This window comes from Lithobates pipiens, unplaced genomic scaffold, assembly GCF_037356315.1.
Source record: "Lithobates pipiens isolate NorthernLeopardFrog02 unplaced genomic scaffold, aLitPip1_a1.2 Scaffold_30, whole genome shotgun sequence".
Taxonomy (NCBI): Eukaryota; Metazoa; Chordata; class Amphibia; order Anura; family Ranidae; genus Lithobates; species Lithobates pipiens.
Genome location: NW_027507791.1, coordinates 45,315,026 through 45,332,324, shown reverse-complemented (window position 1 = coordinate 45,332,324; position 17,299 = coordinate 45,315,026). Strand labels below are relative to the sequence as shown.

At 47.9% G+C, this 17,299-nt stretch overlaps 1 protein-coding gene and 1 long non-coding RNA gene across 6 annotated transcripts in view; both read left to right on the top strand.

Annotated features, from left to right (window-relative positions):
* The first annotated feature begins 235 nt into the window (after positions 1 to 235).
* On the top strand, positions 236 to 4,220 carry LOC143942745 (uncharacterized). Its single transcript, XR_013264827.1, has 3 exons — positions 236 to 649; positions 2,582 to 2,634; positions 3,834 to 4,220. It is a non-coding gene; the product is annotated as an uncharacterized LOC143942745 (long non-coding RNA).
* An 8,198-nt stretch (positions 4,221 to 12,418) lies between these two features.
* LOC143942751 (SLAM family member 9-like) overlaps positions 12,419 to 17,299 on the top strand; it is a 91,334-nt gene continuing 86,453 nt past the window's right edge. For 2 of the 5 annotated variants that reach the window (XR_013264831.1, XR_013264829.1), the window contains exon 1: positions 12,440 to 12,594. Coding sequence is in view for 1 of the 5 variants with exons in the window: in XM_077464138.1 (XP_077320264.1) it covers positions 12,546 to 12,594 (49 nt within the window). In the remaining 4 variants the exon portion in view is untranslated. Of the gene's footprint in view, positions 12,595 to 17,299 lie in introns of all 5 variants that reach the window. The other 3 variants (XR_013264832.1, XR_013264830.1, XM_077464138.1) reach the window with 2 other exon arrangements.

The window sequence follows — 17,299 nt, the reverse complement described above, 5'->3', positions numbered from 1 at the left end:
GCTGCCATTGCTCAAGTCTGTGGGTTTGTTCTGTCTCTCTGTTGCTTTGGCCTCAACACTTTGAGTGTGACCTGAGAAATAGAAGATTCTGACAATTGCAGAATGCTTTCTTTTTGATTAACATTTTAAAGCCACATTAGCCAGGTAACAAGTCCATTAGTTCCTGTACTGTTCAGTAAGCCATAGCAAAGTGAAGCAAAACATCTTCACTATGCTCCCAGAATGGAATTATCTAGGGTGGTTTTATTTGTGTGTTTTTGGGACTAGGCATAGGAAGCCATAGAGGCTTCTATTGTGGTTTTCTCCTGAAAATTTCAGTTGCTTGGCTGTCATACTAATACTCATAACAAGTATGCAGAGACTTCTAGACTTTCATGATCTGCCCACTTGAGGGTGACCTGAAACACATGAAGCCAGGTGTTGAGCAGAACAGCAGGTCAATTTGGGTAGTCAGTGAGCCCCTTTCATTAGTTTTTATAAACTTTATTAACCTTTTTATATTTAACCTTAACCTCAAACTTCTATCTTTTGTAGACATGTTGACATTAACAACTTGGTTTCTATTGGAAGCCTTGACCACTTCAAGTTGACGGCTGAACACTTCAAGCATGATGGAATCCCTTCTATTGTCCTGCAGCATTTGTGGATGGTGGGTACCAAAACTCATTAAGGATGAAGGCCTACCTTGGTTTGCTAGGTTTCACCAGAGTTCTGAGCTTTTGTTCGAACTCTTGGCTTGGGTTAGCCACACTGTGGACCCACAAATGAATTTAGGATACGAGTCTACCTTGGTTTGCTAGGTTTTACCAGAGTTCTGAGCTTTTATTCGAACTCTTGGCTTGGGTTAGCCACACTGTGGACCCACAAATGAATTTAGGATAGTAGTCTAGCTTGGTTTGCTAGGTTTCACCAGAGTTCTGAGCTTTTATTCGAACTCTTGGCTTGGGTTAGCCACACTGTGGACCCACAAATGAATTTAGGATACGAGTCTACCTTGGTTTGCTAGGTTTTACCAGAGTTCTGAGCTTTTATTCGAACTCTTGGCTTGGGTTAGCCACACTGTGGACCCACAAATGAATTCAGGATACTAGCCTAGCTTGGTTTGCTAGGTTTCACCAGAGTTCTGAGCTTTTATTCGAACTCTTGGCTTGGGTTAGCCACACTGTGGACCCACAAATGAATTTAGGATACTAGTCTAGCTTGGTTTGCTAGGTTTCAGCAGGGTTATGAGCTTTTAATCATAACCCTTAGATGTTGGGGTCTAAGAGCAAAGTACTTGTTCAGTTGGAAGTCCCTGGGTAGAAATTTGCTCCTAGGTTGTGGGTTGAGCTTTGTTGGAGCAGGGCAGGGCACTGCAACACTGCTCCTTCAGACTCTGTTGGCCTCTTTAATCCACCTTTTGTGCTTACCTTGCAGGTTATCGGTTTCTAGAAGCTTCTTTCTGCCATATACGGGGATAGATGGCTGAGCATTTATTTTACTCTAAAACCTCTTGGGAAAGTCTCCAGAGAGCCCCTGCTCTCTGCAAGTAAAAGGGTCTGCTGTTCTGAGACTGTCTTGCCTTTCCTATTGTGAGCTATGATTGGGAAACTGGGCTGGTCGATGGGCTTCTCTGTAGCAGAGGGCTTGGAGACTGGGCCAGTCTCAGTCCTTGCTTGATTGAGGGCGAGTGCCCAGCTCTTCATGAAGGTCAGTTCTAGGGCTGATTCAGTCTTCTTGCCCTCTGCTGCAGTGCGGCTTGGAAGTTGGTCTAGGGACTCAATCATAGCTCATGATGCGACTGGGGGAATTCTTTGACTGCACATTCTTTCTTCCTGGGAATACAGAGTGTTGATTGGAATGCTCCATGGTGTTTTTTGGTTAAAGTGTGAGGGCACCATACTAGAGTCAAGGAACACTTTGGACCAAGCCAACATCAATACTCTTATTCTTGGGTCAGACTTTTTGGTATTGTGTTAGACCTTTTCCCTTAAGGGCATAAGTGTTCTAACATGTGCCATTCCCATTTAACAAATAGGTTGAAATGGTTGGTCTTGCTGTGAAGCGCCACAAAGGCAGTTAAACAGATTGCGCACTTTTGTTCTCTGCGCACTTTTGTTCTCTGCGCACTTTTGTTCTCTACGCACTTTTGTTCTCTGCGCACTTTCTCTGCGCACTTTCTCTGCGCACTTTCTCTGCGCACTTTCTCTGCGCACTTTGTTCTCATGTGGAGTATTTTCTTGTAGATCCCTGAAGCTCATTCTAGTGGTGGTTGTATACAATGCCAGTGATTCACCTTTGCTGGTCATTTTATGCCCACCCTGATGCAGTGAAGAATGCAAATGTTCTGTTGGTTGCAGGCTTTGGTCTCATTAGCGCAGCTATTTATTTATTTAATCTGAGACACTGGAGCAGTTAAAGGAATTTTAAAAATATTGGTTGATTCACTGCTGGTTCTTCAAGAGCCCAGCCAGGAATGCATATTGTGGTTTTACAATGTCTGTCACATGCATGTGAGCCGGGCCTTGCAGTGGAGTTTGTTTACTTGTTTTAGAGGCCTTTTATCCTTTTGTGTTTTTAACGGTACCTCCATTTCATTCAGATGGCTGGCTGAGCAACACTGCTAGGTTCTGGCAAGACTGGTGTGGGAGATTGGTAAACATCCATACATAATATTTCCAGGAAATCTTTGTAAAGGGTACAATGGTAAATGAAGGGTTTATCTTTTGATCTGTCCTTTTAGACAATGCGCATAAGCTTAACAAAAGCATGGGGGGGGGGGGGGGGGCAGGGCTGGACTGGAACAAAAATTTGGCCCTGGACTTCATCCAGACCGGCCCACTTAAATTTTGCAAACACGCAAAAAAAAGTATATAAACTGTACGCAATTGCGCAAAAAAGCCCCTAGACAGCCCCCCTTACATCAGGGTCCCCAGAGAGCCCCTCCTTACATCTGGGTTCCCAGAGAGCCCCCCACTTACATCAGGGTCCCCATATAGCCTTCCCCTTACATCAGGGTCTCCAGAGAGCCCCTCTTACATCAGAGTCCCCAGAGATCATCCGCCTAACATCAGGGTCCCTAAAGAGCCAACCCCTTACATCTGGGTCCCCACAGAGCCCCCCCTTACATACGGGTCCACAGAGAGCCCCTCCTAATATCAGGGTCACCAGAAAGAGGGCAGGTAGTGGGCCAGGACCCTGTGGTTGGGGACTCCTGGACTGACTCGGGGCTATGGGCCACGGATTCGGGGCTATAGCCCCAAAAATCCCCCCCCCCAGGGATGCCACTGACTGTCACTGAAACCGGCCCACTGAGCCATTGGCCCACCGGGAAACTCCCTATAGTCCCTATGGCCAGTACATGCCTGGGGGGGGCAGAGGGTTGGGGGTTTTTGGCAAGTGTCTGGTCCATATGCTCTCTTCCATTCAGAATCTTTATAAATGGTCAATACTGGCTTTCTGCAGGTCATTTATGGAAACCCTATGGCTGGAAACGGATTGCATACAGACTATAGAAGGGCTAAGCCAACATTGGCACTATTCAATTTCCATCAGCATCTGGTATAATGAACCTTTTTTACACTTTGCCTATCCTTGATAAGTTGATGGAGATGTCCAGGAACTGTTATGTTTAGGAGGGGTCTGAATATACACTGTACCAAAGTGGGGAGAGCATGTAGGAATTAAGAAAGTTGGGTGGCTTTTAAATATTACTGGTTGACCTTCCTAAGCTATGCTATATTAATGGCAACATTTAACGAATTTAAAAGTAGGTGTAATGCAAATGTGGCTGGAAATGTACTTTCAAATCTTTTGTCTCTAACACTATACCTTTCCTCCTTTTTGTTTTTTAGCTGTTGTCTACAACTTTTGCTACTATACTTGGAGTGTTCGTTTGCAAGCAAGGCCGAGGTGAACTTCAATCATCCCAGAGACCTCATTTTATCACTTAATCTGATTTCTTCTTCTTTAACTTGCTTTTTATTTTATTTTCTGTGGTGGTATTGGGCCAGTGACGGTGAACCTTGGCACCCCAGATGTGACTACATTGCCCATGATGCTTGTGTGTAGTTGAGCATTATGGGAAATGTAGTTCCAAAACATCTGAAATGCAAAGGTTCCCAATCACTATTGGGCAGTAGCCTTTCTGATTTGCTTAAAGGGCCAGCGTCTTCTGATTGCAATGTGAAATAAAAACAATTGTACATGGCTAAAGAATAAATGTTGACATGATTATTAAACATGAGAAATGTCGTCCATTCTTTACTATGTTTTAACTAGATGGGTAGTGTGCTTGTACTTAGATTACATGGTAATTAAATCCTATAAAGACAATTGAGGGGGAAGGAACCACCTTTGCTTAACTTTTTAAAATGTACAACTTTAACATCGTTTTTTCCTTTTACACTTTCATTAGACTTGACTGGTACAGAATGAGAGCATGCACATATTAAAACATCATTTTATTCCAGTTTGGTTAAAATTCACATTTGCGTGACCTTAAATTTTATATCAACTACCCTGCAGGATAACCTAACATACAATACATAGGCCAAGTATTCTCATATGGCCTGGTGATGGTGGATCCCTTAAAGTCAATGTGTTTTTATGTCAATTAGCAAGACTGGTTAAGGATCATACAGGCAGGTAACAAATCCTAATAAACCTCATAGGATCAATGTACAACCAGATGACATACAAATTCATGAATGTTCATTGACTACCTCATGTGCCCGTGTAGGACGGGCATCATTCTAAAAGGACTCACCTGTGCAGCCTGTTTCTGGTGTTGATGTGCAGTGAGATCACCGCTGGGGACAGATTACTGATCCATTGTACTGGGCCACTGATTGACCTTGAAATGATGTGATTGCTGTCTACTCCGATGCCAGTGCTGCCAACCATTGTCTGATCACCACCATAGCAATACAATACCAGAGCTGCCACATCAGTCTCCAAACCCACCAGTGTGAGACGGCAACAGTGTCCGATTTCTGCCACATTACTCTCCAATAGGGATGAGCTTGGTGTTCGGCGAAGCCAGAACTCTGTGGGCCTTTCACGCCAAATTCGTGTGGCACTCACGGCCCACAATGCACTGTGACCCTGCATGCTTGGCCAATCACAGCGCCCGCAGCGAGGAGAGCCATGATTGGCCACAGGCAGGATGCCTGTGGCCAATCGTATTTCAGGCTGTGTAGTACCTGCCCCACACTATATAAGGCCGCCAGCATGGCGGCCTTGTGTAGTGTTGGCGTCTGCAGGAGTTAGTGGGTGTTTTCTATATCTTCAACTCAGTATTAACGTCCGTTATCCACCGATTTTAGCGTTCTTGCTCTTCTGTAATAGAGCTTTCAGCCATCTGCACAGGAGTTTCTGGGTGTTGTCTGTGACCTGAGTGCAGTATACACCTGTATCTACCTATCTTGCTGCTCTTTAATTGAGCCGTCTGCAGGAGTTAGTGGGTGTTGTGTGCCTCCAGCACAGTATACACTACCCAATTGCTGGTTTTCCCCATCAGGCCATTACCATGTCTGGAGGGCCAACAAGGAGAGGAAGACAGGCACGAGCCGATAGAGCCTGCTTGCCCTCTTTTGTGTCCAGAGACCATGAAATGGGTCCAAAATGACAAATTGCACCCCCTGCCCGCTTTCCCTAAAAAGGGTCCAAAATGTCTGCCTCTGCCCTTTTACTCCGAAATAGGTCCAAAATGACACAAATTGCACCCTGGCCCTTTTTACCCCAAAATAGGTCCTAAATGACCAGAATGGCACCCTCGGGCCTTTTACCCCAAAATGGGTTAAAAATGACCAATTTCACCCCCGGCCCTTTTCTCCTGAAATGGGTCCAAAATAACCAAAATTGAACCTCCGGCCCTTTTACCCCGAAATGGGTCCAAAATGACACAAAATCGCACCCCCGGCCATTTGATCACAAAATGGGTCCAAAATGACACAAAATCGCAGCCCTGGCCCTTTTATCCCAAAATGGGTCTAAAATTACCAAAATTGCACTCCCGGCCATTAAATCCTAAAAATGATCCAAAATGCTACAAAATCACACCCCCGGCCCTTTTACCCTAAAAAGGTGCAAAATTGCACCCCCATCCCTTATATCCTAAAAAGGGTCCAAAATGCTTCAAAATCGCACCCCTGGCCCTTTTACCCCAAAATGTGTCCAAAATGACCAAAATTGCTCCCCCGGCCCTTTAATACCAAAATGGGTCCAAAATGACCAAAATTGCACCCCCGGCCCTTTAATACCAAAATGGGTCCAAAATGACCAAAATTGCACCCCCGGCCCTTTTATCCCAAAATGAATCCAAAATGACACAATCACACCCCCGGCCCTTTTACCCCAAAAAGAGTCTAAAATGACCAAAATTGCACTTCCGGCCCTTTTATCTGGAAATGGGTCCAAAATGACCAAAATTGCACCCCGGCCCTTTTATCCTAAAAAAGGGTCCAAAATGCCATAAAATTGCACCCCCGGCCCTTTTATCCAAAAATGGGTCCAAAGTGACCAAAATTGCATCCACGGACCTTTCATCCCAAAATGGGCTAAAAAAAGACCAAGATTGCACCCCTGGCCCTTTTATCCCAAAAAGGGGTTCAAAATGACCAAAATTGCACCCCCAACCCTTTTATCCAATAATGGGTTCAAAATTACCAAAATTGCACCCCCGGATCTTTTATCCAAAAAGGGGTTCAAAATGACCAAAATTGCACCCCCAACCCTTTATCCAAAAATGGGTCCAAAATGACAAATTGCACCCCGGCCCTTTTATCCCAGAAAGGGTCCAAAATGACCAAAATTGCACCCCCGGCCCTTTTATCCCAAAATGGGTCTAAATTGACCAAAATTGCACCCCCAGCCCTTTTACCCCGAAAAGGGTCCAAAATTACCAAAATTGCACCCCCGGCCCTTTTATCCCAAAATGGGTCTAAAATGCTACAAAATCGCACCCCAGCCCTTTTATCCCAAAAATGGTCCAAAATGACAGAAATTGCACCCCCGTTCCTTTTATCCCAAAAAGGGTCCAAAATTACACAAAATTGCACCCCGGCCCTTTTATCCCAAAAAGGGTCCAAAATGACACAAAATTGCACCCCCGGCCCTTTTATCCCCAAAAGGCTCCAAAATGACAAAAAATTGCACCCCAGCCCCTTTACCCCGAAAAGGGTCTAAAATTACCAAAATTGCACCCCCAGCCCTTTTATCCCAAAATGGGTCTAAAATTACCAAAATTGCACCCCCAGCCCTTTTATCCCAAAATGGGTCCAAAATTACCAAAATTGCACCCCCAGCCCTTTTATCCCAAAATGCGTCAAAAATTACCAAAATTGCACCCCCTGCCCTATTACCCCAAAATGGGTCTAAAATGACACAAAATCGCACCCCTGGCCCTTTTATCCCAAAATTGGTCCAAAATGACCGAAATTGCACCCCAGGTCCTTTTATCCCAAAATGGGTCTAAAATGACACAAAATCGTACCCCCGGGCCTTTTACTCCGAAATGGGTCCAAAATGACACAAAATCGAACCCCGGCCCTTTTATCCCAAAATTGGTCCAAAATGACCGAAATTGCACCCCAGGTCCTTTTATCCCAAAATGGGTCTAAAATGACACAAAATCGTACCCCCGGGCCTTTTACTCCGAAATGGGTCCAAAATGACACAAAATCGAACCCCGGCCCTTTTATCCCAAAATTGGTCCAAAATGACCGAAATTGCACCCCAGGTCCTTTTATCCCAAAATGGGTCTAAAATTACACAAAATCGCACCCCCCAGCCCTTTTATGCTGAAATGGGTCCAAAATTGCACCCCCGGCCCTTTTATCCCAAAATGGGTGCAAAATGACACAAAATCGCACCCCCGGCCCTTTTATCCTAGAAAGGGTCTAAAATGCTACAAAATCGCACCCCAGCCCCTTTTATCTCAAAATTGGTCCAAAATGACCGAAATTGCCCCCCCCGTTCTTTTTATCCCAAAATGGGACCAAAATGACAAATTGCACCCCCAGCCCTTTATCCCAAAATGAGTCCAAAATGACACAAAATCGCACCCCCGGGCCTTTTACTCCGAAATGGGTCCAAAATGACACAAAATCGCACCCCTGGCCCTTTTATCCCGAAAAGGGTCTAAAATGACCAAAATTGCACCCCAGGTCCTTTTATCTCAAAATGGGTCTAAAATTACACAAAATCGCACCCCCAGCCCTTTTATGCTGAAATGGGTCCAAAATTACCAAAATTGCACCCCCGGCCCTTTTATCCCAAAATGGGTGCAAAATGACCAAAATTGCACCCCCGGCTCTTTTACCCCAAAAAGGGTCCAAAATGACCAAAATTGCACCCCGGCCCTTGTATCCCAAAATGGGTGCAAAATGACACAAAATCGCACCCCCGGCCCTTTTATGCTGAAATGGGTCCAAAATGACCAAAATTACACCCCCAGCCCTTTTACCCTGAAAAGGCTCCAAAATGACAAAAAATTGCACCCCCAGCCCTTTTACCCCGAAAAGGGTCTAAAAATGCCCAAAATTGCACCCCCGGACCTTTTATCCCAAAATGGGTCCAAAATGACACAAAATCGCACCCCGGCCCTTTTATCCCAAAATGACAAAAATCGTACCCCCGGCCCGTTTATCCCGAAAAGGGTCTAAAATGACCAAAATTGCACCTCGGCCCTTTTATCTTAAAAATGGTCCAAAATGCTACAAAATCGCACCCCCGGGCCCTTTTTCCCGAAAAAGGGTCTAAAATGACACAAAATCGCACCCCCGGCCCTTTTACCGCAAAAAGCGTTTAAAATTACCAAAATTGCACCCCGGCCATTTTATCCTAAAAAGGGTCCAAAATGCTACAAAATTGCTCCCCCGGCCCTTTTACCCTAAAAATGATCCAAAATGACCAAAATTGCACCCCGGCCCTTTTACCCCAAAATGGATCCAAAATTTCCAAAATTGCATTCCCGGCCCTTTTATCCCAAAATGGGTCTAAAATTACACAAAATCGCACCCCCGGCCCTTTTATGCTGAAATGGGTCCAAAATGACCAAAATTGCACCCCCAGCTCTTTTACCCCAAAATGGGTCCAAAATGACCAAAATTTCTACCCCGGCCCTTTACCCCAAAAAGGGTCCAAAATGACACAAAATCGCATACCGGCCCTTTTATCCTAAAAAGTGTCCAAAATCCTACAAAATTGCACCCCAGCCCTTTTATCCTAAAAAGGGTCCAAAATGCTACAAAATCGCACCCCCCAGCCCTTTTACCCCAAAAAACTTCTAAAATGACCAAAATTGCACCCCCGGCCCTTTTATCCCAAAATGGGTCAAAAATTTCCAAAATTGCTCCCCCGGCCCTATTACTCCAAAATGGGTCTAAAATTCTACAAAATCGCACCCCCGGCTCTTTTATCCTAGAAAGGGTCTAAAATGCTACAAAATCGCAACTCCCAGCCCTTTTATCCCAAAATTGGTCCAAAATGACAAAAAATCGCACCCCTGGCCCTTTTACCCCAAAAGGGGTCCAAAATGACCAAAATTGCACCCCTGGCCCTTTTACTCCAAAAGGGGTGCAAAATGACCGAAATTGCACCCCAGGTCCTTTTATCCCAAAATGGGTCTAAAATGACGCAAAATCGCACCCCCGGCCCTTTTATGCTGAAATGGGTCCAAAATGACCAAAATTGCACCTCCGGCCCTTTTACCCCAAAATGGGTCCAGAATTGCACCCCGTCACTTTTATCCTGAAATGGGTCCAAAATGACCTAAATCGCACCCCCGGCCCTTGCATCTCAAAATGGGTGCAAAATGCTACAAAATCGCACCCCCGGCCCTTTTACTCCAAAAAGGGTCCAAAATGACCAAAATTGCACCCCCGGCACTATTACCCCAAAATGGGTCTAAAATGACACAAAATTGCACCCCCGGGCCCTTTTACCCCAAAAAATGTCTAAAATGACCAAAATCGCACCCCCGGCCCTTTTATCCTAAAAAGTGTCCAAAATCCTACAAAATTGCACCCCAGCCCTTTTATCCTAAAAAGGGTCCAAAATGCTACCAAATCGTACCCCCGGCCCTTTTACCCCAACTGGGTCTACTGGGGCTGCTTATTATGAGGGGCTCCCACCATCCCTGTGCTGTGCTGACTTCCTCCTGTGGCTGTACCTCTGCTGTGCATATTATAAGGGGCTCCCACCATCCCTGTGCTATGCTCATTATGAGGGGCTCCCACCATCCCTGTGCTATGCTGACTTCCTCCTGGGGCTGCTTACGGTGCAGGTGTCAGTGCCGTATATCACGGTGCTGGTGTGAGTGCTTTATATCACGGTGCTGGTGGTTGCCTACCCTGACCTTCCCTCTCCTCCATTGCCTTCATGCGCTCCACAGTCCTGAATTGTCACAACAATTTCACATATAAAAAAAGAATGCTTGTAGTTGTCGATCCCAAATTCACCTCATACATGTGTTATGTCATTGGCCATGTGGTGGGACTATGTTTGCACAGCTAGTAATTATTTTGTGGCTGCAAATTTGACCTGTAGGTTTGCGAAGTTCGCCTCCCATTGAAGTCAATGGGGCCCGCCGCGAACGTTACGGTTTGGGAACTATCGGCCGCGTCTGCGTTCGCGAAACGTCCTGTCGGAAGTTCGTCCATCACTACTCAGATGTGCCGACAGCGTCTGTCTTCAGGGGCGGAATGGAACCTGGTTTGAGCCCAAATGGGGAGGTCTCCAGAAGGATGGTGTGTCCCTATCCTTTCCCTACTCACCTGGAACTTCTCCCTGCAGCTAATCACAGTCCCTGTCAGAGAGGCGACCTGTCCCTACACTATCCACATGAAAAATGTGCGCTAAGCCTGAGATTCAGGGCCTTAAAATGGTTGTAAACCCTTACAAACCACTTTGACCTACAGGTAAGCCTAGATTAAGGCTTACCTGTAGGTCCAAGAAACATCTCCCAAACCTAGACGGTTTAGGAGATATTTACAAAAAGACAGGTACCGCTGCGCCGTAGACTGAGCACGCCACAGATAACGCTGATATGCTGCTTGTGGCGGCTCCCATGCGCACACGCGGGAGTGACGTCATCGGGGCTCCGGCGAATCACAGCGCCGGAGCAGTGAGACCCGGAAGTCACTCCGGGATACATGACAGCGGTGAAGATGAAGAAGGAGGAGGACCACTTCGGGGGCTTCGTTCTCAGATAAGTTATTCATAATGAGCTACCCTGTTTCCCCAAAAATTAGACCTAGCGTGATTGTCGGTGATGGCTGCAATATAAGCCCTACCCCCCAAATAAGCCCCAGCCCTTGTAGGTCTTATTTTCAGGGTAGGGCTCATTTGGGGGGGTAGGGCTTATATTGCAGCCATCACCGACAATCACGCTAGGTCTTATTTTTGGGGAAACAGGGTAGCTCATTATGAATAACTTATCTGAGAACGAAGCCCCCTGAAGCGGTCCTCCTCCTTCTTCATCTTCACCGCTGCCATGTATCCCGGAGTGACTTCCGGGTCTCGCTGCTCCGGCGCTGTGATTCACCGGAGCTGCAATGACGTCACTCCCGCGCATGCGCACGGAGCCGCCATGAGTGGCATATGGCCACTATCCACGTCGTGCTCAGTGCGCATGCGCCATAAACAGCGGCACCTGTCTTTTTGTAAATATCTCCTAAACCGTGTAGGTTTAGGAGATATTTCTTGGACCTACAGGTAAGCCTTAATCTAGGTTTACCTGTAGGTCAAAGTGGTTTGTAAGGCCGCCCTCCTTCCGGGTCGTATGATGAGCTTCTCAGTGCCGACTCCTGAGCAGCATATCTGTATTCAGACACGCTGCATAACTAGCCATGGAGAGGAGGTGAGCGCTGGGGGGGGAGGACAGAGGATCGGAGGGAGGCGGCGGTCCGCTGTCACTGAAACCGGCCCGCTGAGCCATCGGCCCACCAGGAAACTCCCAGTAGTCCCAATGGCCAGTACATGCCTGTTGGCTTCTGTCTAAATTGGCCCTAGTATATGAATGTGAGTTGGGGACCGTAGATTGTAAGCTCCTTGAGGGCAGGGACCGATGTGAATGTACAATGTATATGGAAAGTGCTGCATAAATAGATGGCGCTATGTAAGTACCTTAAATAATAAGTATGAGGGGCATTTTACTTCTTGAACAAATGTATTATATTGTTATTTATGCTGATTTCCTCCACCACCGCACTCCTGTATATCTATATTCATAGAAATATTCAAGGAAAATGATATCTCCAGGCAGATATAAAGACACAATTGCATTTTTTTTTAATTCTTTGTAAATTCAGAAATAACAAATTCTACATAAATTCATAGGATAAAATTGTTTTGTATGCAATAAAGCTGATTCACTTTTACTAAAGTTACAGAGTTTCGTTTTCATATCGACCATCACCCAAAACGAAACTTAATATAAACCACCACTTTTCTTTTGCCCTCCCCTAACCTGTTATATATATAGAGAGAGTGTGCCATAGACCAGTCTCTCTGGCACATCCACTGACGACGATCGACTAACCCATTCCACAGCAAGAAACGAAATGTCTCATTTCTACTTCTGGATCGTTGTGCTTCTGAACCTCAAGAACTGTAAGGATGTCTTCAGTTGTTCCTATAACAATGTCATGAAGGTGTATGTGTAGCCAAAATCAGAATTTGTTTTGGATTGAGTAGGGTAGGGGTAGGGTTAAAACTACTGCCAGTTCTTTTTTATTATCTGTGCGCCACGGGGGGGGGGGGGATTTCCTTCCTTTTCTGTGCCAGAGATGCAACAGGATAGTTTAGTGGAAATCACCCAAAGCAGGGCCGTTGCTGGGTGTACAAAAGATCTGGGGCTAGAGCCCATAGCAGCGTAGTAAAGAAAGTCATACGAAAGTCATCAACAGAGAGCTGCTCCCTTAAAATCAAGGTCCCCAGAGAGCCCCCCCTTAAAATCAGGGTCCCCAGAGAGCCTCCCCCTTGAAATCAGGGTCCCCAAAGAGCTTTCCACTTCCACCAGGGTCCCCAGAGAGCCCCCCAAACTTACATCAGGGTTTCCAGGGAGCTGCCCCCTTAAACCAGGGTCCCCAGGGAGCCCCCCTTATATTGGGGTCCCCCTTATATTAGGGTCCTTAGAGAGCATCCCCCTTAAATCAGGGTCCCCAGAGAGCCTCTCCCTTAAAATCAGGGTCCCCAGAGAGCTTCCCACTTCCACCAGGATCCCCAGAGAGCCCCCTTAAATCAGGGTCCCCAGAGAGCCTCCCCTTAAAATCAGGGTCCCCAGAGAGCCTCCCCCTTAAAATCAGGGTCCCCAGAGAGCCTCCCCCTTAAAATCAGGGTCCCCAGAGAGCCTCCCCCTTACATCAGGGTCCCCAGAGAGCCCCCCGTCACTTACAACAGGGTTCCCAGAGAGCTGCCCCCTTATATCAGGGTCCCCGGAGAGCCTCCCCCTTACATCAGGGTCCCCAGAGAGCCCCCCACCACTTACATCAGGGTTCCCAGAGAGCCCCCCTTACATTAGGGTCCCAGGGAGCTTCCCCCTTAAATCAGGGTCCCCAGAGAGCCTCCCTCTTAAAATCAGGGTCCCTAGAGAGCCTCCCTCTTAAAATCAGGGTCCCCAGAGAGCTTCCCACTTCCATCAGGGTCCCAGAGAGCACCTCCCCCACTTACATCAGGGTTCCCAGAGAGCCCCCTTACATTAGGGTCCCCAGAGAGCTGCCCCCTTAAATCAGGGTCCCCAGAGAGATTCCCACTTCCATCAGGGTCCCCAGAGAGCCCCCCTTAAATCAGGGTCCCCAGAGAGCCTCTCCTTACATCAGGGTCCCCAGAGAGCGCCCCTTACATTAGGGTCCCCAGAGAGCTTACATTAGGGTCCCCAGAGAGCTTCCCCCTTAAAGTCAGGGTCCCCAGAGAGCCCCCTTACATTAGGGACCCCAGAGAGCTGCCCCCTTAAATAAGGGTCCCCATAGAGCCTCCCCCTTGAAATTAGGGTCCCCAGAGAGCTTCCCACTTCCACCAGGGTCCCCAGAGAGCCCTCCCCCCACTTACATCAGGGTTCCGGAGAGCTGCCCCCTTAAATCAGGGTCATAGGATAAAATTGTTTTGTATGCAATAAAGCTGATTCACTTTTACTAAAGTTACAGAGTTTCGTTTTCATATCGACCATCACCCAAAACGAAACTAAATACAAATCACCTCTTTTATTTGCCCTGCCCAAAGTTACAAATTTTAATTTCACATCAATCATCACTCAAAACGAAACTTAATATAAACCACCACTTTTCTTTTGCCCTCCCCTAACCTGTTATATATATAGAGAGAGTGTGCCATAGAGCAGCCTCTCTGGCACATCCACTGACGACGATCGACTAACCCATTCCACAGCAAGAAACGAAATGTCTCATTTCTACTTCTGGATCGTTGTGCTTCTGAACCTCGAGAACTGTAAGGATGTCTTCAGTTGTTCCTATAACAATGTCATGAAGGTGTATTTATAGCCAAAATCAGAATTTGTTTGGGATTGAGTAGGGTAGGGTTAAAACTGCTGCCAGTTCTTTTTTACTATCTGAGCGCCGGGGGGGGGGGGGGGATTTCCTTCCTTTTCTGTGCCAGAGATGCAACAGGATAGTTAGTGGAAATCACCCAAAGCAGGGGCGTTGCTGGGTCTACAAAAGTCATCACCAGAGAGCTGCTCCCTTAACCACTTGCTTACTGGGCACTTAAACCCCCCTCAGTCCCAGACCAATTTTCAGCTTTCAGCGCTGATGCACTTTGAATGACAATTGCGCGGGCATACAACACTGTACCCAAATGAAATTTTTATCATTTTTTTTCCACAAATAGAGCTTTCTTTTGGTGGTATTTAGTTACAGCTCGGAGTTTTATTTTTTGCTAAACAAACAAAAAAAGATACAAAAAAAATAAATAAATAAATCATGTTTTAATAGTTTGTTATAAAATTTTGCAAACGGGTCATTTTTCTCCTTCATCGAAGTGCGCTGATGAGGCGGCACTGATAGGCTGCACTGGTGGGCACTGATAGGCTGCATTGGTGGGCACTGATAGGCTGCACTGGTGGGCACTGATAGGCTGCACTGGTGGGCACTGATAGGCATAGTTAAGGCAGCACTAATAGGCACTGATAAGACGGCACCGATGGGCACAGATAAGGCGGCACTGATGGGCAAAGATGGGCACAGATAAGATGGCACGGATGGGTGGCACGGATGGGTGGCACGGATGGGCACTGATAGGTACCACTGATAGATGGGACTGATGGGCACTGATAGGTGGCACTGATAGGTGGCTCTGATAGGTGGCACTGCTGGGCACTGATGGGCGGCACTGCTGGGCACTGATGGGCGGCACTGGGGTGCAGCACCTTTGAGGCAGATTGTGGGCACTGTGGGTGGCACTGTGGGTGGCACTGCTGGGTGGCACTGTGGGCACTGCTGGGTGGCACTATGGGCACTGCTGGGTGGCACTGACCGGGGGCACTTACTTTTTATTAAGGTGGCACTGCAGGGGGCAGGTGGTTGCTTGCATTGCTGGCCGTGATCGGGACTGATGTCCCGATCACGGCCGCCGGTGATCGGCTTCTTTTTTTTCTCCTCGCGCTATCAGCGCGAGGAGGAATACTAGCCGATTACCGACTCCGTTATGTCACCTGATCAGCTGTCATTGGCTGACAGCTGATCACGTGATAAGGGGTCGGGATCGACCCCTTGCACGGATCAGTGATCAGGCGAGTCTCATGGACTCGCCGATCACAGAGCGCGCCGCGCGCACCCCTCAGGGGGCGCGCAGGCCGCTCGTATTCGGGACTACGTCAATAGACGTAGTCCCGGAAAAGGAGATCCGCGCTGTAGCCGTCATTTGGCTATAGCGCGGATCTCAAGTGGTTAAATGAGGGTTCCCAGAGAGCCTCCCCCTTAAAATCAGGGTCCCCAGAGAGCCTCCCTTACATCAGGGTCCCCAGAGAGCCCCCCTTATATTAGGGTCCCCCTTATATTAGGGTCCTTAGAGAGCTTCCCCCTTAAATCAGGGTCCCCAGAGAGCCCCCCGTCACTTACATCAGGGTTCCCAGAGAGCTGCCCCCTTAAATCAGGGTCCCCAGAGAGCCCCCCACCACTTACATCCGGGTTCCCAGAGAGCCCCCCTTACATTAGGGTCCCAGGGAGCTGCCCCTTTAAATCAAGGTCCCCAGAGAGCCTCCCTCTTAAAATCTGGGTCCCCAGAGAGCTTCCCACTTCCATCAGGGTCCCAGAGAGCACCTCCCCCACTTACATCAGGGTTCCCAGAGAGCCCCCTTACATTAGGGTCCCCAGAGAGCTTACATTAGGGTCGCCAGAGAGCTTCCTCCTTAAAGTCAGGGTCCCCAGAGAGATTCCCACTTCCATCAGGGTCCCCAGAGAGCCCCCTTAAATCAGGGTCCCCAGAGAGCCTCTCCTTACATCGGGGTCCCCAGAGAGCGCCCCTTACATTAGGGTCCCCAGAGAGCTTACATTAGGGTCGCCAGAGAGCTTCCTCCTTAAAGTCAGGGTCCCCAGAGAGCCCCCTTACATTAGGGTCCCCAGAGAGCTGCCCCCTTAAATAAGGGTCCCCATAGAGCCTCCCCCTTGAAATTAGGGTCCCCAGAGAGCTTCCCACTTCCACCAGGGTCCCCAGAGAGCCCTCCCCCCACTTACATCAGGGTTCCGGAGAGCCTACCCCTTAAAATCAGGGTCCCCAGAGAGCTTCCCACTTAAAACCAGGGTCCCCAGAGAGCTTCCCACTTCCACCAGGGTCCCCAGAGAGCCCCTTTACATTAGGGTCTCCAGGGAGCTGCCCCCTTACATTAGAGTCCCCAGGGAGCTGCCCCCTTAAATCACGGTCCCCAGATAGCCTCCCCCTTAAATCAGGGTCCCCAGAGAGATTCCCACTTCCATCAGGGTCCCCAGAGAGCCCCCCACTTACATCAGGGTTCCCAGAGAGCCCCCCTTAAATCAGGGTCCCCAGAGAGCCTCTCCTTTCATCAGGGTCCCCAGAGAGCGCCCCTTACATTAGGGTCCCCAGAGAGCTTACATTAGGGTCCCCAGAGAGCTGCCCCCTTAAATAAGGGTCCCCAGAGAGCCTTCCCCTTGAAATTAGGGTCCCCAGAGAGCTTCCCACTTCCACCAGGGTCCCCAGAGAGCCCCCCCCCCACTTACATCAGGGTTCCGGAGAGCTGCCCCCTTAAATCAGGGTCATAGGATAAAATTGTTTTGTATGCAATAAAGCCGATTCACTTTTACTAAAGTTACAGAGTTTCGTTTTCATATCGACCATCACCCAAAAC